We start from the raw sequence: 17,481 nt of genomic DNA on the forward strand, positions 1-17,481 counted from the left end.
CTCTGTCGCTGTCGTCGCTCCGCTTCGGCTCGCGCGTTAATTAAATCAAGACGAGTAAAAACTGCAGTGAGAGGCAGGCAGAGGCAGCACTGGTTATGATGCAGGAGTCAGTTTCATGTACAAATGCTGATGGAATTAAGCAGAGTTAATCGAGCAAAGCGTACGTGAGCCATCATCAGGTCCCAGCTGCGTACCTTGTAGATTCTCTGCAACCATTTTGCCATTGGCTTAGTAGAATAAAAGATTACTGTCTTGTTTTGTTCGCTAGTTCATTATCAATTCATGTATTCTATATATTGCACGCCTGTTTATTTTATTTGACAAGTTGGTGGTGTACATGTTTGGCACTGAATTAATGAAATCAGACAAATTAAAGATACGGTGGAATATAATACGATGGCTGGAAGTGGCAGAGTACATGCACTAATTGCCGTATCTAATTACGCCTGATACTGCATTTCCTCCCTTGATTGTATCAATCGCATTTAGTTTTTCAGATTTTTTTTCTTTCTCTTTTCCTAATTATAACGAAAAATCAATTTGCTCAGCTATATGTTGAGTCTTCAAACTCAATTGGAGCTCTTATGTCATCCGGCCACTTGCAAATATCACAAATTAATTTATAGTGCTGTTATGCTAATTTTATAACTTAGATGCAATTAAATTTGTAGTATGCGAAGTCAAAACAACTTCATTAGTACTCGGTGTCCAATTTAATTGGAGAGATAACCCTTAAATTTAAGAGATTTCTGATGCCGCAAACTTCCAATTTGTAGTGCATGACATTGTCATGATTACGTTACGTGCCAACTAGTCTCTCCATATTTTAGAGTTTTTGCATGAGCTTGGGAAAATCCATTAGTTACTTGGCAAACCATTTGATAGTATATGGAACTTGTAATTAAATAAAATGGAAGACTTTAGTTTCTAGAACGTTAGGACTAATAACAAGAGTTAAAAACAAAAACTAGATTATCTTGCAAAAACTTGAAAAATTATCACTGAAAGTGTCATTACCCCAGGCTCTACTTGATCTGCCTTGACCGTGCACGTTGGTCATTTAATGAATTTAATGTTTGAAGTGTATCCATAAATGTAGAGATATTCTATGTGTCGTTGATGATAAATTTTCTAAAAAATATTGTATATGGTCCGGTCGAATGCCGTAGGCAGTTAAAAAGTGTTCGACTCATGCAAGATTTCACTCTTGCCGGTGAAGAGACCTAAAAGTAGATTGAGCGAAAGGGTTAGATGGGTGCCAGGAAATCTTGATAGGACATTCAAGTTAGTATCAATGGACGAAGATGAAAAGTATAGAAGAAGAAAAAGACGACTGAATATATAATGTAGTTGCTAAATTGCTGAGAGTTTTTTCATACTTGTTTAAGGATTTATATTCTTATAGGAAAGACATCTTCATGTCGACTCAATGGAGGCCATCTGTCGGGGCTCGAGGAGATCAATTTTAACAATTGTTGACATGGGATCCCGACATGAGGCATCTGAGGGTCATCCTGCCAACCTCATAACCGCTCTATGGCACCATAGTCGTTGATTATTCTTACCTTTTAGTTGTATACATAGGAACTAGATTATCCAGGAAATCAAGTTTAACAATCTCGTAACCGCTCTGACCCCTTTGCAGACACCACACACTTGGGGAATTTTGGTAGTTTCCGCGTAGGGCGGAGGGTGGTGGTCGAGATGGGGCGCGGAGAGACCAAGGGGCGGGGTCAAGTGGCTACTTGACTAAGACTTGAAGAGGATGAGCGATTAAAGAACTGAATTATCCGAGAGTCAAGTGCCAAATTGTCAAGCTGTGGAGTGGTCGAAAGGTTGAGTGGCAGAGAGGTCAAGAGATCGGGAAGTCGAGAGGCCACATGGCCGAGAGGTCGGGAAGTTGAGAAATCGAATGGTCGAGAACCCAAATATTGGTCAAGTGGTTGAGAGGTCGGGAAGTCGAAAGGTTGAGTGGCCGAGAAGCCGAGAGGTTAAAGCTGAGAAATTAAAAGGTAAAGAAATCAAAAAATTGAGTGATCAAGTGGTAGTGATGATCTATTATATATTGACTATTGACTATTGATTCGAGAAGTAAGACTAACTAAAATCCGACAATCAGTATACATTTAAAGAAACAATGAACGTAGACACATCCCACACGCACATGACGTACGAATAATTAAGGCAGCAGGGCAGAGGTTCATGCACTGGCATTGCGCAGTATCTTCTATCATTTCCTGGATTTGCTTTCAGCTAGCAATATCCATGTGATGATGCTAGATTCATGCATCCCCACTATTGTGATTTTCAGAAACTACATGTTAAATCTATTGTTAATTAATTACTACTGTTTAATTCGTGATATATATCAGCCTCTGCGTTGCTTTTAGCAAACATGTGACCGAGCAGAGTGGTCGTTTGATCGAGCAGTACATATGAACGAACTAATTAAGCTTGTCGTCATTCACAAAGGTATTAATTACAAGGAAAAGAAAAGTAGAAGAAGAGAATTAACACGATCGAGCAGCAAAAATGGGGAGATATGAGAACAATTTAATTAATTAATTAATTAGCTTTGATTTGAATTGATGATGTTGATTTAGTCAAATCTTCCCGCATAATTTGAGGCTGTTCTCGACGGTGCGGGCCAGCGACTGGAGGTTGCAGCGGACGATGGTGTCGACGAAGACGCGCGTGTCGTCGGTGGTGTTCCCCGGCGGCACGTCCACGACGTAGGACTCCACCACCACCGTGCCCGCGTACTCGCCATCGCCTTCGGCAGGGTGGAGCGTGGTCACGGAGCGGTAGTTGGCGAGGCGGTGCTCGCCGCCGACGATCCTGAAGCTGAGCACGTACCGCTCGTCGTCGAGAATTTCCAGCCGCTCGCGGCTGGTAGCTGCGGGGAGCCCGGAGACGAGGCGCACCTCCCTCAGCGTGCCGACGGCGCCGTCGCCGTCGATCACGTGACAGCTCTTCACGAAGTGCTTGTAGGCCTGCGGCTGGTCGAAGCGGCGGACGAGGGACCAGACGTTGGCCACCGGCGCGGAGACGCGCTGGACCAGGGAGGAGCTGCACTGGTGGGCCCCCACGGAGTGGTCGTGGTACCGTGAGGCGAAGTCCGGGAGGGCGTGACCGGCACCGTCGGCGGGGAAGGAGAGGGGTTTGCTGTTTCCGTTGCCGGTGCAGGCGATGCGGTGGAGTGAGGGGGAGGGCTTGGGGGAGGTACCGTGGGGCATGGCGGAGGCGGAGTCTTTGGTCTTTGTCTGGTCGTCTGGAGAGAGAGGCCAGGGAGGGAAGAAGGGGATGGGATGCGAATCATATAGCTAGACACAGTGAAAGTAATTACTTTGGTGCAACTTTAGTAATTCGATAATTAATTAATATGGGAGACCAATTGAATTAGTTAATTGCCCGTTTGCCTTGACTGTTTGAGCAAGTGGTGGTTTGTTTAAGCAAATAGGGCGATCCAAGGGGCGTAAGTGGTTTTGGGTCTGAATTCCAATGGGCACGGGGCAGGCAAAATACGTCAGGAGTGAGGAAAGGGGACGTAAGAGAATGAGAATTTCAAATTTTCGCGATAATATTTATTTTTTTTAGATTTTTAATATTTAAAATATTTTTTTGTATTTTTATTTATTGAATTTTAAAATTTTAATAGCGTTTAAAATTTTTAAGATATATTATGAGTTTGTTAAAATATTTTTCTTCCTATTAGAAACTTTTTCTTTCTTTTTATCTACATAAGTACCATTTAATTATTATTTAAATAAAATTTTTAATTTAATAATATTTTTGATAGAGTTATTTATTTCTCTATTTGTTAGTATTCTTTCAAATCAATAGAAAAATTTCAGACATTCACAGTCGATCAATGAAATTAATATAATATTATAATCCGTAGGATAATCGCTATTATGTCCGACATTAATTGGTATCAAAGTTTTTTGAATCCCATGCATGGTCGTCATTGTAGTTATAATAGATAGATTCTGACTAAGAAAGTCTCGCATCGTGATCATAACTCTCAAGATAAGATACTTAAGATCCATATAAATAAGTCACAAAGGTATCATAATGTTTGGCAGCACAGAATTTTAAAGGTTGTAAGTTTTTTTTATTTTAATTCTATTTCCACTTTTTAAAACTCCTATCACAATTGCGAAAATCATGGTCGAAAAGAGTGGTATGGAGACATCGAATTTCCAATTGATCTTCTCAAATTTTCTGATACGATCACAGATCGAGAAATTCGTTAATTGACTTAACGAAGTGGAGAAAATTTTATATTAAGAGAAAGTATTCGATTGTGTTAAAGTGAAATTGATTACCGTTAAATTCAAAAACTAAGCATCCACACGATGAGAACAATGTGATGCTCACGTGGCAGATAAGACAAGGCCAAAATAAGATTGAGAGAAGATGAAAAAGATGATGAAAGATCATTTTTCCCCCTTTGAATACACTCAATCTCTATCTCAACGCTTCATATGTTGATGCAAGATGCATTCCTAACATATCCTAGTTGATGAAAAATCATAAAATCAAAAACCAATGTTTAAGAGCGAACAAAACCATTGGCTAGCTCACCCTCAAGAGTTGTATTCTATTAAGCAATTACCACAAGTTAATTCTAAACCTCTTTTCATATGTTTTGGTCATGATGAATAGGGGCATAGAGCAATCAACTATAGGAAATTTGCTAATCAAAAGAATAATGATTTATTGGTCGAGGAAGATGAAATCGAGGCGATTACCGAAGTTAACAAAGATCGGTATACCACGATGATAAGTTAACAAAGATATGGATTTTGAAATGAGGAAAAAAAAGAAACCTAGATCCTCCGGACGTCCCGCCTATGTATCTGCTGCTGGGACAGTAGAGGTTGCTGGTGAAAGCTTGAAAGGATTGGTTACGCTTAAGTCACCGATTGATAGCAACAACCACATTAAAGTGCATGCATACACTAGCTAGTCACAGATTCAGGCAAGGAGAATTAGGATGCGTGATGAAAACCAAGCACTTCAGAGGCAAATGCTGCTAAACACGAAAGAGAGTTTGAAAGTTTAAAGATGGGAGAATAATTGGACGACAGTTTGCAAATAAAGGAGCAAATTGGAACAAGCTTATTGAGCAAGCAAGAAGCGGCATTGAGAAGAGAGTGCACTTGCTTATGGATTTTCTCATCAGTGGTAGAGCTCCGCAAAATCTGTGAATCCGATGTTTATGGATCCCAACAATCTACAATGGAGTTGGAGCTGGATGATGGCAGCAAGGTCATGTGAGAGCAAAGTTAATTGAGACACAATAAGAGGAATCTAGAACATCTACTGTAGTCCCCGGGGCAATGGTGCAACGATAGGACATCCGGATTGTAACTCAACCCGCGGTTCGATCCCTAGCTACGGCGTATTTGCAGAAATTTTCTTCCAAATGGGGAACACAATCAAAGGATGCTGGGCATCTGGATTGGCCGCCGTATGCACTTCCCGATTTACCCTGGTGATAGGTGGGAAACTTCCGTGGGACCGGGCCGAACCACCCCCAGATATGTGGCTACTGGAATTATCATTTTTTAGAACATCTACTGTAGAAGCTAATAATGAAGAACCTGCAAATAGGCCTGTCTTTGACTTCCAACACAGCATTTATCCTCCTCTGCCTTTGGTTCTTCTCCTAATTTAGGGGCTCTTGTTCTTGAAGCCAATCGGTAAGTTGTTGAAGATGGTAATAGGGATGCAAACTCTGCACATTTACCCAGGCCAATGCACGAGATCACTTTTTCAACTAATGACAGAGCAAAGTTTTTGAATTTGCAGCTGACTTCATATTGCTTGAGGAGTTTGGCCTTAATATTAAGAAGCGCATGCATTCTGAATAAATGATGGCTACTCTTTGGATGTGTTTGTTGTTGAGGGTTGGCCTCGTGAGGAAACTGAACAACTGAGGGATTTGTTACAGAAGGGAATTCACAAGATGGGAAGACAAACTTGATAAAGTCTCATACATGGTCTCTCCAAACAGAGTCCATGTTGAAATACCAACAAATGTAATTGATGTGTGTGAAATTATTTTTCAACTTAAAGTTTGGAAATAAAATTACCTTTGATCATCAAGAATTTCCTAGATAATCTTCTTTTTGGATGACCATTTAATACTATTTTAAATTCGAAGATGAATTTTTTCAATCAAGAACGACTAATTAATACAAAAGATCTGAAGATTATTATTATTTTTTTAATATTTTTTTAATTCTTTTAATATTTAAAATAGCTTTGTTAAGTTTTATTTTTATATTTTAAAATTTTAAATTCATTTAGAATTTTTAAGATTTTAAATTTATTAAAATATTTTTTCTTTCTTTTAAATCTTAAAATTTTGAAAATTTTAATTTAATAATATTTTTAATAGTATCGTTTATTTTTTATTTTTTAATATTCTTTTGCATCAATAAATTTAAAAAAATAATTTTTTAACATTCATAATTAATCAACGAAATCAATACAGTCTATTCTATCCGATATCAAAAGAAAAAATCTCTATCTCAGTGCTACACACATCAACAAAAAAAACAATATTAAAGGATGATTAACAGGCTTATGGAGGTGGCTTTCAAGTCCTATCCTTCATCGTAGCTAATATTTGAGACTCAATAGTCTTCCTAGATCTTATTTTTGTTTCTTTGTATCTAATTACGAAACCATCAAATCTTACATAATTCTATCTTCAGATTTGGGCTTGGGCTCACAAGTTAGGTACCCTCACAACTATTGACATCGCCAACGTTTATTGTTCTGTTACCCATTCTCAAGCACAGGTAGCAAACACAAGACAGCCAGATGGTTTATGACAGCGGACCAAGGCAGGTTCTGAAGTTGATCTTTAATCAAGTTGAATATGAAGGCCTTAAAGTCCATTAAGTGCAAGGCGTACCCGATTCCATAACCTTCAAGTTTTTCAGTCAGCATCAGTGCATCACATCTGCAAACACTTCACACCATAAGCCCCCTCATAAATGCGCCCTGGATTTACCACCAAGTAAATCCAAATCGGGGAAAATAACTAGTAAAACTGTGTAGTGTTTGCCAGTCAATTACTCATGCAGAGCCTGGCCATGGCCGGAGGAGGACAGGACTGCAGGCCAGGGGTTAAACTTTCTATTTGAGTGTGGCACACGGTTAGGCACTTTGCCTTGGGGTTTTTTGTTGTGTTAAGCGTCCTTTTTCTCGAATAAATGGACACACTTATCTCGATTATGATCAAAGAGATATTTTCATTCAGATACTTTCCATTAAATACAGCAAGGATAAAAACTGCTTCAGTGAAATTGCAGCAGAGGATGATGAAACGTCCCTTTCATGATAACTCTTTTGATTTTTGCTGTGTTAATTTCCTAGGAAAAAAGAAACCAACCTACTTAATTAGTCGATAAATGCCTCAGAAAACTATTCTCAAATTCCAGAAACGAAGATCGACTCCCTTCCTTTTACATCAAAGGAAAAAAAATTGTAAAAAAGGAGACGTGAATGGAGGAGAGGATTAGCAGTAGGCTAGAAAGAAAAAAAAAAAAGAGTTTGGGACTATAAATAAGCGTCAATCCATTCACGGCGATTGCTCGGGTGGGCAGTCCTACCGGTCTAAGACTGAGAAAAAGCGAGCGTCATCACATCGATGTTATAGATATCTGCAGCTGCTACATTAACCTGACGACGAGGGTACTACCCCACCCCACAATAATGAAAAAGTTTGGCCAGAATCGCGCCCGTAAATTATGGCATGGCAGGAGAAGAGAAGGAATTGCACGCATTTAGTTAGCTTGGCAGTATTAGTCCAGAGCAGAGGAGTAGTCGTAGAACAGCAGCAGCAGTAGGAGCAGCAGAGAGAGAGAGAGAGAGAGAGATAGATGGAGAGTGGAGAGGGTTAACCTGTATCAGACTATCAGGTTTAGGGTAGTCCTCCTCGGAGAGGGAGGAAGAGTAGAAAGAAACAGTCAGGGAAAAATGGAGCCGAAGCAAGTCCCAAGGGAAATTCTTTTCACAAGGACCAATGCAAGTTTCTACAGGCGAATAAGCGTAATGTTTACGATATTTTAAACAAATCCACATGCCAGTGACCATTCTTGTAAGCGAAGCAATTCCATGGTCCCTTACATGAGCTGAGATTCTGGATCGATGGGGGAGAGAGAGAGACAGGTACAGCCCCTGGAAAAGCCTAAAAAATTGTTTTTCTTGGAAAGCGAAGAAAATCATTATTGTTCACCATCTGTGTCAAATACTACGACGCTTCCAGAATCTGGAAGCGTTAGAGAAATCCAGGAGGAATTGACAAAGATAATAAATGAGATAAACAGTGTGCTAATGCGAAAGCCGGTAGGCGGAGCTACTAACTTTCAACGTGAGATCCGGATACTCCAGACATCTGGTCAAAACGCCTTGGGGCTATGGCCACGCATTTTGGGCGCCACCCCTCGTGCAAGATTCATGGGGGAGGGGAGGGGAGGGGACGAGAAGAGATGCATGCAGGTGTGTTGCTTTACATCGGAGATGACGTCCGATGGGATAACCGTGTCTAAAATTTATTAATTTGAAAGGATATTAAAAGATAAAAAATAAATGATAATATCAAAAATATTATTAAATTAATTGTTTTTTATAATAGTATTTAAATATCTTTAAAAATAAAAAAATTAAAATGGAAAAAATTTTAAAAATAAAAAAATCTAAACTCAAAAAAAAAATCTAAACTCACATTTAGAAAAAAAATCTAAATTAATTTCTAAAAAAATAATCTTAAAATTTTAAAATAAAAAAAAAATTTAAAGATCAAATTTAGAATTTTGACGATTCAATTTGAGTGAACTATAGTATTTTAATTCTACTATGTCAATTGAATTAGGAGGTTATGGGTTGATCATTTTCTTTATTAGTAGTTTCAATCGTTATTTTTCAAGGTCCAAAAGGGAGGTTGATAGTCTAGATTTTTTCTCGTCATATTTCAGAGAGAAATATAACTGTATCAGATGACATAAACTAGTCATGCTGTTGGATGCTCTTGCATCAGACGCTCCAGGTTGAAAATAACTCATCCTCGAGTTTAGGACAGTATCTTCAAGATCAAAAGTCCTCAGTTGCTGATGAATCAATAATTGTTTTGTAAGTGGTAGAATGGAAGGAAGATCCTCTGACATTAACTCAGTCAAATCTCTAGGCAGTTGTTGTACTTTTATTGAGCATGCATTTCATTCAGATAATTTGTCATCTAGAATCTCATTAATGACCAAAATCTCATAATCATCACCATAAAAGTATTTCGTCATATATTAGCTCGCCAGTTGATTTAATCTTGTCTTCGTCATGTTGAATAAATTGGGGGGCTAATTCAATGCAAGACGATACGATGGAGACCGAGATTTCGTCGATAGATGAACTAGATTGTTGATTGTCGTCGGATAAAGTGGGCTTCTGATATTCGATCAAAACTTCGTCTAGGTCTATCTATTCTTCGTCAGTATCGTCATAAATTGGATCACAAAATATTTTGATCTTATCGTTGTCTCCGCCACCTCCTGTGATCGGACGATCGGGAGAATAGAAATGATTGTACTCGATGTTGTCGAGGTCCGCATCTTCATGGTTATCTTCGCCGCCATAGGAGGAAGGGGGATGTAGCGGAGCCGGTGTTATCTCGAAGTTGTAGGTGGTGGGGCGGTTGATCCTGAATCCTTCAAAATCAAACTTGCGTTTTGATATCTCTCATCGATTGAAAATTAAGGATTTTTCAAAAATGGAATAAAAAAATTTACGACCATTACAATCTTGCATCACTAGACGCTAGGATGACTTTGTGAGTTGTCTTTGTAGATTTTGAAATATCTCATCTCGAGTACTACGATCACGGTGTGAGATTTTTTTAGTCAGAACCTGCCTGTCACGATCACAACGATGATCTATCGGATTTGAGAGCTCTAATATCAACTGATGTCGGACGGGATAACGATTATCCTACGAGATGTATTGATTTTGTTGATCGATTGTGAATATCAAAAAATTAATTATCTAAATTATGTTAATTTAAAAAAATATAAGGAGATAATAAAATAAATGACACTGTCAAAAATATTATTAAATTAATTTTTTTACATGAACTTAATTAACAAGAAATAAGAAAAAATTGAAACGAAAAAGATTAAAAAAATAAAAAAGATAAAATCTAAACTCACATTTAGAAAAGAAAAAAATTTAAATTAATTTTTTAAAATAATTAATCTTAAAATTTTAAAATAAAATTAAAAAATTAAAGATGAAATTTTAAATTTTTACGATTGGATTCAAGTGAACTATAGTGTCATAATTCTACCCTGACAACTTATGTCAGGAGGTCATGAGTTTATCATCTTCTTTGTTGTTAGTCTCAATCATCATTTTTCAAGTCTATAAGGAAAGCTCGTAATCTCGATTTTTTCTCATCATATTTCGAAGGAAAATATAATTGTATCCGAGAATTCCTGCCGACGTCTGGAAATTATTGATGGAGTTTTATTTTCTGCCAATTCAAACCTCGAGTCCTTTCTCTCCCAGTAGCTTGTGTGGTGGTAGCACCTTGCAGAAGGAGCTAGGACAACGACTGCAGCAGTGATCACAAGTATAATATCATAGAAAATAAAAAAAAGGAAGAAGACAAGGACCTCCTTCTATGTATATCTCTGCAATAAAATCGATTATATAGTTTTATATGCTAAGGTCAAGGTTGGTATCCTCCTCCAAAAATTTAGAGTCACGTCTCGTCTTGGTCCCCTCGAATCCACACCACACTTCCCAGTATCCACTCAAGCTATCCCACTATAAATTCACCGCAAAGGCCGCATGATTTCTTCATCCCCATTTCTTCCTCTCCCTTCCTGAGTGATTTCTGCTACCCTTTCTGAAACTTCCACCATTAATTATCTTCAAACTAAGTGCTACTACTTGGCGAGGGCAGAAGTATTGAGAATCTGTGAAGCTCAGGAGGGATAGCGCCATGGGTGATGGCGAAATTTCAAAAATTTCAGAAATCCTGTTTGCCTATCGTGCTATCTATCCTGAGTTTCATGGATTCTTGATACTGTCACAAATAAAAGATTGGTAAATACTGATCCACTATTTTGTTTTTCCCGTAGTATTACTGCTACTTCCTGGATGCTAAAACAAGTTCGTTGTTCTCACAGCATTAGTAACTTGTAGATTGTTTTCAGTGCAAGGAACTTCACACCATCATTTTTTTTGGCTTATGTTAGTTGCCTCTTCTGTTTTCATTTTCAACTATGGATTTGATTCAAGATTGTCATCTAAGTTCCTCTCCACTTTTTCATTTCTTCTAAAATCACTGGATATTACCGGTGAAAATGGAAAAGCAAGTGTGATGGTCAGGTTACGTAAGTAGATGGCGTCAAAGCAGATTGGAAGCAGACCTTCAAGGTACCAGAAACTCGCAGCTTTGTTCATCTTCAAAATTGATGAGTACGCTTAATAATACAAGGACTTGCAGAGACTTGGATTTGTAGATGGTCGATTAAGATCATAAACTGCTTATCTGGTGGAAATTTTTAATTCCTCCTAAATTAGCAGAAAGTAAAAAGGTTGTGAGGAAGCTCAAAAGCTTGCGATGGATAAATGTTCGATGTGCAAATTCAACAGGCCCCTGTTTATTTCAATCATACGATCCGGAGAGTTGATGTAATCAAGGAGGGTTGATTTCATTGTACCTTTTGAAATAAAAGAAAGTAAAAAAAAAAAAACAACTTTTACGATTACTTTGTAAATGTCTCTTGCAGAAAGATTGCTCTTCGATTCCTCTCCCTCTTCTGCTACCCCTAAAATACAGAGACGCAAAGCATCATCAGCAATACTCTGACTAGAATCTAAGTTTCATCAACGAAGTAATAGGACTTTAGGGAGCTCAAGAACATTGTCTTGTAAGTAATGAAGAACCATATTGCGAAGATTGCAGAGTTATCAGTTGCTACTGGAAGTATTCTAGTTCTTACTGCATTACATGCCTTTCCCTCATCGATTTATTCCAGCAGCAAATACAGTAGAATGTTGAGATTCTGCCACTGAGGATGAACTGCCAAAGTGAGCTTCTACATTAGCATGCTATTATTCATCATAAATTTACATAATAACTTTCACCATGGAAACACCATTATACAAGCCAAAAGAAACATTCTAATGTCAACCACGATGCATAAATACAGAAGAAGAACTATAGGAATGAGGTAACTTTGATGTCAAAAACAAATGTCGAGTTCTAAGATGATTTTGTAATCATTGGAGCTGATTTTTATTCCAGAAATAAATGGTCCCAATTCACCATTACCGGATGATTATTACAGGGAAAACTCAATTATCTTGGCACTGATTTGCCTCTTCGGTGGAGAAGAAAATATTGTTGAATCAACAAAATGGCACAAATTAATTAGTTTTTTACTAGATCTGATTGTTAAGAACCAATAACAGAAACAGAATAGAAATCATTTAGATGGTATGTTTATCCTTATATTAAATTAGGCTAAATTAATCATATTCGTGTTCGCATTCAGAAGATGAACGAGATTGTATTATTGAAAATTTCAAACAATCTATTTGTGATTCCTAATAAAGTTTGGACCTTTTTGCAAAAGTACAACCCATTAAATATTAACTCTTCCCCGCCTGTTTCATCCTTCCCCGCTCCAACCCTAACTTCCTTTCTTCGCGCCGCCGCGTCGCTGCCGCCGCGTCGCTGCCGCCGCAACCTCACGACGCTACTACCCAGCGACGCCGCCTCTCCCAACGCAGGCACCTCGGCGCCGTTGCTGCCTCCTTGCGCTATTGACATCCTCTCATCTCCTCCTGTACACGCGAGCAGCATTGAACGGAGGATCTAGAATTGTTTTATTCTCCTCTCGGGTGGGCGTGCGTGTTGCGAGCAAAGGCGGCAGAAGCTCTCTCCTCTTCACTGTCCAATCGCACCGACCGATAGTAGGTACTCTTCTTCCCGTATCAAAAGATTGATTTTTTATTCTTTTTTATGCCATTTACCCTACATTGTGTCCTCAATATCTGTATCTTGTGAAAAATGTTTATATTACGGCATTCAGCCCCTATATTTTTCTTTGCTTCTGTCCAGAATTATATCGGATACCAAATGAAGGAAGAGCAGAATGATGCTTCTAATGTTCCTACCAGAAAGGTAGAAATTTTATTTTGTTTCCTTTGGCTCAGAAAAGTTCTGGATAATCAAATTCTGTGTTTAGATCGTATTAATGCGTAAGCTTCCTTTAAGCAGATGAAATTTACTCCCAAAATACCTCCTCGGAAGGCACCAAAGGCTGTTGCGGTTAAAACGTATGCTATCAAGTTTTTTTTTTTTAAATTTTAGAAGCCCTATCATTGTCATTTTCTTTTATCCAACATATGTGCTATTGATTGAAGGGAGAAAACCGAAAATAAGGAAGATACTGTCGACAAGGAACTGCTTTCAAAGCTAAACCGCGCAAAGGTAATTGTTGACTGAAAGTTGACTCACCTATGTTGGTTAAACATGACATTCAGGAAAAATGCATTTGGACATGTGTTTCACAGGCAAGCGATGGATTTGTAAAGAGAACCCCTAAGATTGATAAAAAGGGTAAGACATCTAATGTGATAAATCTTCTGTTATTAAGGATGAGGCAAATCATTGTCCTAGAATTTTTATTATTTGCTATTTCTTTTTGTATAGGGTGTAATATGCTAATATTTTATATGTTCAAAGAATAACTTTGAGATTTAGGTTGTTTAGAGTCGATACATAGTACATTTGTCTAGTTATTTGGTAATAAAATCTGGCCATTGTAGGAACAACTGAATTTTAGCCAAAACATGAGAATATCTGTCAGACATACTTTTCCAGCAGTTAATTTGCTTTATTGTTTGATGTTCTTATGCAATCTTTGGCGAGTTTTATTCAAAAAAATTATGGCATACTTTTCCGCACATCCTCAAGGGCATACTGTATACTGAAATCTGTCTGGTGAATAGCTCTGTAGTTTATGTGCATTATGTATCATTACTCTGACCTAGTTTGTGCTGGGAATGACTTTCAAATTTCACTTAAGAATTTTTTTCAGCAACTCGTGAGGTCATAACATTTCATTATAAGTTTTTTTGGTTGTAAGAATTTATCATGCATATCAATCTACTTATGCCAGGAGAAACAAAACATCTCATTTACAAGTGTGAAGGGACATATTGCCTAGTTTGTGTTTCCTTGTAGGGGGAAGGGGGGAGTTTTTTTTTTTTTTTGAGTTATTCATGCTTTTGCTAGAAAGAAGTTCACTTTGGTCTTACAAAAGAAGGGTCTTTTTTTGTATGCCTTGTATCTTTGATCATCAACAACTCAAGTGATGTACGTTGGATTTTTCTTTTTTTGGCTTGCTCTTGCTTCCAATTTATTATCTAGTAATTTCCAAGCATGCCACATAAATTGTTGAAGAAAGACTCATTGATTTTGGATGAAGTGCAATGTCCTGAATGATAGTGCAGAAGATGATGCAGAAGTTTCCAGATATTTTATTAATGTTAAAAGATTGTCTTGGCCATCCTCTCAGTTTTCTTAATTTGTGTTACAATCCATGTAGGATCTTTAACTAATTTTGATATCACCCTGAGAAATTAGAAGAATATATAGTCTATTTATTAGCCAAATCTATTATTTTTCTCATGGAGTAGGTCTTCTTCATTCCTTCCCTAAAGAGTAGTCTGTGATGAAGTTCTTGTACTCCTTTGCGAGCAGTAAAATTTCTTTTGCTGTTACAAACCAGCAGTGGTAGTGTAATTCCTTCTTCATAACCACAAACTGCTACTTTCAGAATGTAGATGGACAATGAAGTGCTCCACAATGCTTACTATCTTTTTTCTTATTGCAGATGGCCCATCCGAAGTAGCATTTGGCCAAGGAGGTTCCACGGTAAGGTCATTCCCCAAGGGCGGCCTTGCAGGAAGCCAGAATTCAGGTGCCATTTGATTTATATAATTTTTCAATTTTTTCTCAAGCTTCTTTTATAAATTCACTGAAGATCATTTTTATACATTTTCTGGATTTACGTACATCAGCGTCGCTGCCAAAAGAATATGTTGAGCCCTGGGTGAGCAACAAAGCAGTACTCGCAACTAAATTTGTCTTTATAGATTAATCAACCACTTATTTTCTGTTGTTTTCCCAGGATTATACTAATTCCTATTATCCTACTACACTTCCGCTAAGAAGGCCCTTCTCAGGCAACCCAGGTAAATAATTAGTCTGCTAAAGTCTTAAGGCAATGATGTATCAAAGCAATTTACTTTCAGCTGCATTGCTTGTTTGTTTCAGAAATTCTCGATGAAGAGGAGTTTGGTGAGGCAGCTAAAGCTAACATGGCTTTTGATCAGACTCAAATTAATCCAGCTCTAGAGCTTGATTTGATGGTATTTTATTTGTTATAGCTCGGATTCTACCAAATACATTGCATTTATCTAATCAGCATGATGTCAATGTCACTGATGCCAGCAAAAGAAAGAAGATACACAGATGCTCCTTTTACAGTTGCCTGTAAATCTTCCGCTAGGACAGCAACCTTCTGCAGGCACCAACGTTGAAGATGCCGCTTCCAAGAGAGACCGTGCATCCAAGAATGGCGCCAAATTAGAACTCCCAGCAGGACGTATGGGGAAAATTATGGTCTACAAGAGTGGAAAAGTGAAGATGCAGCTAGGAGATGTGCTTTATGATGTGAGTTTCATTATATACACAACATATGTTTATTTTTGAATGTTTATGATAATCAAGACTCCATTTATGAAAAGTATGAATATACTTTATTTCCAGATAAGTTCTTGCTAATTATTAAGCAATTATACGTGCTTTGCAGATTTCTCCTGGTCAAAAAATTGCATTTTCTCAAGCAGTGGTGGCCATTAATACCAAAGAGAAGCATTGCTGCGCGTTAGGTGAGGTTGATACGCGTCTTGTTGTAACTCCGGATTTGGATTCTCTCCTGAACGACATGGATGATTTGGAGTTACATTAGCAACCCAATAAACTCCAATCAAGGATACTTATTGCAGAAGTGGAAACTTATTCCTTTGATTATTTATTGAGATGTGTTATTACTTTTTTTAAAGAAAAAATGTAATGTCCTTATGTGTCAAAGTGAAATCTTTAAGATTTTTTTTTATATACAAAAAATTCAAGGTAGCTAAAATTAACAAGCTACAGGACCTGTTCATGTGATTGATGATCTGGATCAAGGAGGAAAGCTAAATATTCATTATTTCACCAAATTCTCCTTTTGTTTAGTCTTTGAGATTTACCTAACTTCCTTGTTAACGAAGAAAGAGCCACTAAAATACCACTCTTTGACTCAAATCGAACCTACTCTGACTTAATCAATTTGGACGTCCAAGTGTCCGATCGAAAACATTTAGTTTATTGCTTATTAATTTAAACTGGTGAGATTTCTTCGCAATTGCAAGAATTGATCAAACTATTACGTTTACTGTTGGCATGGTTAAGTTCGCTGAACAATCTTAATTAGCTCTTAAGAATTCCCAATGCCATTACAGTTCATCTCAATTATATTTGCCCTAAAATTGTATAGAACTTTATCAATCCGAACGCTGCCAACGTGCATGCATAGAATAAAAGCATTATTAAGTCAACTGCACTTATATAACATTGGAACACTAGTCAACGAGCAGTTTCTTATTTATTTTGCTTCTCATCAAGGAATTCACTGAACCATTGTAGCATAAGTGTAATTTGTTATCTCAATGATCTCATTAGGTCGGTATTACGATTATATGTGAAAAAGTAAATTGAAAAATTATAATTAATCCTGATAGAAAAAATATTTTTCTTAATTTCATTTAGATTCAATTCTTATCCATTGTAATAATATCTAATTTACAGTAGTCAACTCAATCTTACTTTGGGATTGGGAATTCACTGAACCAGATCAGGTGGTGCGGATGTTATATGGTTCAGTCCTTGCAAGTAGCTTTGACTATTAGCCGTATAAGTATGTTTAAAATCATATAAAATTGACGGCTTCAACGCATGCCCAGCTGGAAGTCATCGATCGTCCCGGTTGAAGTGGTAAAATACAACCTTTTTTTAACTAATTAAATTAAATCTTCGATCGACAGATTTGGTAAGAAAAGAAATCATGAATTAATTAATTAATTGATGGACCATCCATTTTAAAATGATGATTTGCTAGCTATATATTGATTGTTGAATATATATAATTATAAACCTATTGAGATGTGATGGCGTGGTCGGTTCGGTTGGGCTGTTGTATTCTTGTATACATAAACCAAACCGTCGACAACGAGCGCAGTTGACAATTAATGCATATATATATATATATACATGCAACATAATTAATTAATTGCATACGTCGTCTCTTAATTACTAATCTAAACTTGGCTTACAGAGTCAATATC

General features: G+C 37.4%; 2 protein-coding genes across 2 annotated transcripts; one reads left to right on the top strand and one right to left on the bottom strand.

Moving 5' to 3' along the window:
* Window positions 1-2,522: 2,522 nt before the first annotated feature.
* On the bottom strand, window positions 2,523-3,236 carry LOC141838695 (abscisic acid receptor PYL4-like). Its single transcript, XM_074726245.1, has one exon. It carries the CDS (start codon window positions 3,234-3,236, stop codon window positions 2,604-2,606), a length of 633 nt encoding a protein of 210 aa, XP_074582346.1. The 3' UTR covers window positions 2,523-2,603.
* Window positions 3,237-12,751: 9,515 nt separating this feature from the next.
* On the top strand, window positions 12,752-16,128 carry LOC141840854 (uncharacterized). The gene is made up of 11 exons (XM_074728934.1): window positions 12,752-13,000; window positions 13,145-13,207; window positions 13,304-13,362; window positions 13,450-13,516; window positions 13,600-13,645; window positions 14,925-15,011; window positions 15,112-15,143; window positions 15,222-15,285; window positions 15,368-15,462; window positions 15,545-15,766; window positions 15,906-16,128. Exons 2-11 carry the CDS (start codon window positions 13,163-13,165, stop codon window positions 16,062-16,064), a joined length of 876 nt encoding a protein of 291 aa, XP_074585035.1. The 5' UTR covers window positions 12,752-13,000; window positions 13,145-13,162; the 3' UTR covers window positions 16,065-16,128.
* The last annotated feature ends 1,353 nt before the right edge of the window (window positions 16,129-17,481 follow it).

Source organism: Curcuma longa, chromosome 11, assembly GCF_044706935.1.
Source record: "Curcuma longa cultivar G26 ecotype Majalengka, Jawa Barat chromosome 11, ITB_CL_G26_1.1, whole genome shotgun sequence".
Classification (NCBI taxonomy): domain Eukaryota; kingdom Viridiplantae; phylum Streptophyta; class Magnoliopsida; order Zingiberales; family Zingiberaceae; genus Curcuma; species Curcuma longa.